The sequence below is a fragment of the Epinephelus moara genome, chromosome 16 (assembly GCF_006386435.1).
Source record: "Epinephelus moara isolate mb chromosome 16, YSFRI_EMoa_1.0, whole genome shotgun sequence".
Lineage (NCBI taxonomy): Eukaryota > Metazoa > Chordata > Actinopteri > Perciformes > Serranidae > Epinephelus > Epinephelus moara.
Genome location: NC_065521.1, coordinates 46164697 through 46171064, shown reverse-complemented (window position 1 = coordinate 46171064; position 6368 = coordinate 46164697). Strand labels below are relative to the sequence as shown.

At 41.7% G+C, this 6368-nt stretch overlaps 1 protein-coding gene across 1 annotated transcript in view; it reads right to left on the bottom strand.

The window, feature by feature from the left end:
• bcap31 (B cell receptor associated protein 31) overlaps positions 1 to 6368 on the bottom strand; it is a 33527-nt gene that overhangs the window by 25271 nt on the left and 1888 nt on the right. Inside the window, exon 2 of the mRNA XM_050064271.1 lies at positions 2202 to 2301. Coding sequence (XP_049920228.1) covers positions 2202 to 2293 — 92 coding nt within the window. The 5' untranslated portion in view covers positions 2294 to 2301. The remainder of the gene's footprint in view (positions 1 to 2201; positions 2302 to 6368) is intronic.

Sequence of the window (6368 nt, the reverse complement as noted above, 5' to 3'; positions counted from 1 at the left end):
TGATGGTGGTGGAAGGAGCATGCTAACATGTTTCCTAACCTGGCAGTGATTGAATGTTTCCACCATCCAGTCAAAGAGACGTCCAATTCAAGAACGGAGAACCAGCTTCATGTGAGGGACTGGAGCCTGGGGGGGTTGATCAGGGGGGAGGGGCGCAGGACTTTTATTAACGGGTGACTTAGACATAATGACGGGTAACGGGTTGGGTCTGCACTGAGCTTTACAGGTATGGGCGGGTGCTGGTTTTCAAATATGGACCCATGCAGGACTCTGTACCGGGTATATACTGTAGGCATCTAGACAGAATGAATTTCAATACTGTCAAAAATACAGACAGTCATCAATGCCACACAAACACCGTCACATACCGTACACCATACACCTGAACACCCCGTGAAATTTCAGAAAGGTATGAAGAAATGGATGCTTCACAGATCTAATTCATCAGGTAACTTGGAGAAACAAATCCCAACTTAAGTTCATCAATCAGGACACTTACAACTCTATAAAAATGTTCACAGTTCTTCACAACAAACTTTAATGTAGTGTTTTTCCTGAGATTAGACGACACCTTTATATTCTAGGAATCCTGTTTTAAACCAAGAACTGAGACCAGTCTTTAAAAGCTGTGAACTTGTTCTCCAGCAGCTCATCTCTTTTTTCATCATGATCATTCCTCAGAGTTTCAGAGCTCCAGGTCAGTCCAGCAGCTCCAGTGGGAATTTGTAGTGATCAAAAGGGTCTGACATCAGCCGTGGGATCAGTGAGGTCTCTGTTGTGTGTGCTGAGTTAATCAGAGCTGGGTGGTTTTCTATCAGGAGGTTTTAATGTGCTCACAATCACACACACAGCTGCTCTGTGTTTCAGCTCACAGACTGAAAAATCAATCAGCTTCAAGCTTCTTCAGCTGGAACTGTTTGACTTCCAGTCGAGGTTCACAGACAAAACTGTTGTTTTTTGCTAGTCACACATTATTAGCTTAAGCATGCTTACATTACATAAATTAGCCTAGAGGCTAGCAGACGTTTTTCCTCTACTCCTAGCTTCACAGATTACATGTAACGTTAGGGATGCACCGAAATGAAAATTTGTGGCCAAAGCCGAAGCCGAAGCCAAATAATATTAAACACTTGGCCGAATACCGAACATCAAATATCATTGTTTAGTTTTTCATTATTTTTTGCAGATGAACCCCCTCCAGATTAGTGTTGTCACGGTACCAAAATTGGATCCCACTGTACGATACCAGTGAAAATATCACGGTTCTGAGTAGTATCACGATACCACAGCGAAAATGAGGCCGATGTGCCTTTTGTCATTTATAAAAAGATAAATCACTTTTCTATAATACATCAATGATATTTCAATGGAATAAANGGATTCGCCTTTCGTTTCTGCTGCTGGTTGAAATCTGTAGGCTGCTCGCACAGCGTGCTGAATGATTTAAACCTATGTTGCTCGCTCAAAACTATTTTTAGTCACAAATGCGAGTGCCGTGACGGACGGATCGCCACACTGCACGATGTTTGATTGCGTTATCAAAACACGCCACTATTATTCGGCCTTGCTTTTCACTTATTCCACCAAATACCAAATGTGTGGGTTTTTGCAATATTCGGCCGAATATATTCGGTTACCGAATATTCGGTGCATCCCTATGTAACGTTATTTTTTTTCTTCCTCTCCCTTAGTTTAATTCTCTGCGTCTCCTGACAGAACAGCCTGGATGAATAACAGCCTGGATGAATTTCAGCCTGCATGCACGCTTTTTCAGCTGAACATTGTTGGAACAGCAGCTGATTTCGCCGTAGTAAAAAGGTAGCGGAGATGCCAAACACAGATCCTCATCAGCTGCTGTTTGACGGTGACACAGACTTGCCAAATAAAAGCATTTCCTAAAGATGATGATATAGATCCGTGTTTTCATTTTGCATCAATGACATTTGATCATTGATCATTTAATCAATGTAACAATCCAGATCAATAGATCATAACAATAATTAGTGTATGAATTCTTGAGTTATGGCCATACACATATTTTGTGAGGTCACACTGACCTTTGACCACAAAATTCTGATCCGTTTATTCTTCAGTCAGCGTGGACGTTTGTGTCAAAGATAAAGAAATTCCCTTAAGACGTTCTAGATATATTGTGTTGCTGTGCAGAGGGACAGGTGTGAATCAGACAGGTGAGCACTGACCTCTTAGGTGAGATGAAGGGGATGCAGAGCAGCAGAACGAGGAAGACCTCAGCGTACAGGAAGGTGGCCACCGCCGTCCACTGCAGACTCATCCTGACTCCTGATCAGAAGACACAAAAAGACACCTGAGACCAGTTTACAGCAACAATACACACACCTGCTTGTATGTGTCTGTGTGGGGAAACTGGTTTACAGCATAATCAAAAAGGCACCTGTACACAGACTCAACACAAACCAATATCATAAAGGTCACCAGTAGATGTACTTGTTCATATATCCATTTCTTTACAACGTACATTCTCTGTTGTGTCTTTGAGCTGCATGAGGTCGGTCCACAAGTCCAAATACTTTTACATTTTGCTTTAAGAAATGTAATGTTCAGATTGGATAACACTGAATTGTTATTTTGAGCAAAGAGGGGCTTTGTCAGTGTCAGATCATGTCCACAATAAAGGTTTATAAGGAGTCAGTCCATGAGACTCAACATTAAGAATCCAAAGCACCATCAGGCAGAGCAAAAGTGACCACACCATCAGCAGACCAATGCATTAAGCTTAGAGCTTATTTACACCTGATATTAACCAGCGTCTTGGGCGATCCGACCACAAGTGGACAGTGCTGAATACAAGTGTAAACGACCACACACCCACCTGCTGAGGTGGTGTGGGACACATTTGATCACATTTATCTTTTATAGTGTAAATGCTAATAAGTCCTGATGCATCCCCGACAAGAACTACGTCACTGACAAAGAAAGTGGTGGTTGTTTTGGTGACAGCGTGTCCATGCTCTATAACCTGACCTTTTATCGAACAGTTGGACCAAGTGTTGTGTGACCTTCCATTGTTGTGCCCGATCTAAGGAGACATGTTGAATTCCAATGACAGCAATATCTCCAGCTTTATCGAAACAACTGCTAACGTGACTAATGAGAAGGGATGGGTCACGATTTTCGAATAGTCGTTTTATTTTGAAAAATCGATTTTTTTATGTGACTATTAATATTCGCCGTCTTATTTCCCCCCTTTATTTGACATGCAATTCAGCTCCTAACCGCACGAGGGCAGTATAGGATTGCTACAGCGGTGTGAGATGGGCTACCAGCTAGTTTGATGCTCTTCTACAAACAGGAGAAACATGCAGAGACTACTACAGTCATCAAAAAGTTCCGTGTGGAACAACTTCGACAAAATAAACGAAAATGAGGTGCAGTGCAAACTCTGTGAGGCAAAGCTTGCGTATCACAAGTCTACAACATTTGGGGGCGATTATTCGAAAAATCGTCGAATAGTTGCCATGATTTTCGAATAGTGTTTTTGCTTGTGCTGCCCATCCCTACTAATCATGTTAGTGAGAGTGTGGACGTAAAAACTGTGAACTGAGCCCTTTGAGCTTCTAGCGTTAGTGATGTAGGCTTTAATGAAATCTGAACACAAGTGTTCAGCAGGCGGCACATAACAGACACAAGCATTAACAGCGATGTGTCTCAGCTGTCCACCTGTGTTTGGATCACTACAACACATTAATACCAGGTGTAAACAGGCACTTAGTTCACTGAGAGATAGAAAAGCAACTTCATCACAGTTACAGAATTTGCTAAATAAAGAACATAAGACTCCAGTCAGCAAGAGTTCTTTCAAAAGCAGGACGTCTGGTTGTGGTCCCAGAAGTAGCTGTTTCTAAACCACTTCTTGAAAGGGTGAACAAGGCAGAGCGCTTGGCGTGGGGTCAGAAATCTCAGTATTTCACAATGGACCCTGGATAAAGTGCTTTTCACTGATGAATCCAAGTTTAAGATTCATGGCAGTAACAGAACAGTAAATATAAGGAGACGAACAGGAGACAGCAACGCTGCAGCCTATCAACCCGACATTGAAACATAATCATGGAGGGTGCAGTAGTCGATCTGGAGGCACCGAAATGACCTCAGAGAAGAACCGCTGCATTCTTCAGACATGCTGCACCCTCTGGTTTCCATCTTTGTGTCGAAGGATCTAAACTGCAGCAGTATAATGACCCCAAACACTCCTCAAAGCTTTGCAAGAACTACATGAAGACCACAGAAGACCAGGGAGTCCTGACTGTCATGGACTGTCCTCCAAAGTCTCCTCCACTGTCTCCTCCACTGTCTCCTCCACAGTTAAGGCGAGCATTCTGTGACATCACAAGAAGCTCTCTGGATCCGTGTCAAGTCACGCTGGGAGAACGTGGGCCATCAGGTTTTACAAAACTTGTGGAGTCTGTGCCAGCTCAGTAAAGCAGATGGGAGCATACCTAACACTATGATATTCTCTATTTCAGAGGTTCCCAACTGGTGGGTTGCAGTCCAAAAGTGGGCCAAGTGTCCATTCTGAATGGACCACAAGTGACTCACGAATGTGTCAAGTTTGTAAAAAAATACACTTGACTTTTAAGTACAGTCAATTTCCAGACTTGTGGACTGAGCCCTCACGGACTTCAGTTGTACCTAGTGTAACGTATTTACTGTCATCATAAAGTCTGCGAGGGCAGACTGCAAGCTGCTGACACTGTTTTTCTTGTTGCCATGGAAACATTAAACTATCGCTGCTGTCATATTCACATATATGTAGGGTTGGGTACCGTTCATAATTGAACCGATACAGTACCGGTATCTGGAATTCGTTACCGGTACCAAACGGTACCTTATTTCGGTACTTTTTAAAGTCTAAACTTCTCAGTTTCAACATTTTATTGAGAACATTTAGGAACAGTGCTGCACGTTAACTTTTGTCTGCACATTTTTTTGGTCGCCATTGTTGCTGAGTCTGAGGTGCGAGTCATGCACTCTCGCTACGCCTCCACCTCAGGTACCGAAATTTGGCACCGATTCATTTTAAGTGAATCGGTACTCGGTAGTACCGACGTGAATCGGTACCAAGTACAAACAGTACCGAGTTTTGGTACCCAACCCTACATATATGTCATATAAGTTGATGAACAGTGCCGAACTCATCTGTTCCTGCAGATAAGATATAAATCCCATGCGCAGCCTTTTTTGTGACTAAACAAAAATGTATGAACACATCTCTATATAACAGGCTACAGCGTCTAAAAACAGAAATGTTTGTTAATAAAGGACAATAACTTAATAAACTGTGTATTACTGACATTAGAAACCTTCTTTTGTACTTATACATATTTCTGTATCATGATGTGGCTGAATATTATTTCAGGCAAACATAATTCGAGTAGCATTTAAACAGACCTAACTAACAATAACTTTCCCAACAGTTTCCAGCAGCCTTCAGTCACAGAGGCACAGTATGACGACGATTTACACGATACGATGTAGATTTACTAAAGTATTATCAGATCGTAGAGATTATAATAGATTTACATTACGCTGCATGTATCTCCTGTTTCAAGCCATTAATTATGTTAACTGTTAATCAGCTGCACCACAAAGAGGAACATTTCTACAAATGACATTTGACTTTATTTAAAATAATAAATGGTCAGAGAAGGACGGAAAGAGGCCTGAATACTTGACTGCAAATCTCCAGGTGTGATCATCACATGATATCAGAAGACGACACAACAGGCTGATTGAACTGTGTTAACTCATAAGCGTCACAAATATTCTGTCAAAAGACTGATTTCACTGGTCGCTAAATAAATGGACACACATGTATGTATCCTTTATGATACAAAGCAGCTGGCCAAGGAGATAGAGAAAAACATAATAAACACATGGAGCAGTGAAATGATGGTCTCGTCTCAGGACTACCACAGTGCAGGTACTGTAATGTAAGATCATTAAAGTGTAGTGCAGGAATAATGAAAGCTATGCTATATGAATGATATAAAATACAGATTGAAGATAAAAAGTTAAATATGTCAACATATACCAGTGCAAATACAGACTGTGCATAAGGCTAACATTGCTGGTGACTTGCAGTTTTTATGGTGTGTGTAGAAGGTGTTTAAAAGTAACAGCGCTCGACAGTGTGAGCGTTTCACTCGCATTTGCGACTAAAAATAGGTGTGTGCGAACTGTAAAAAATATTTAGGGGCACATGTGCGCATAAAAAAAAAATCAGCCGAAGCAGCCTATATTTTTGTCAATAAAAAAATATGATAATCTAACCGCAAATGTTGGAGGAACTCCAGCCGCCTTCCCTCTTCCCCGTGTGACACGGTTATGGG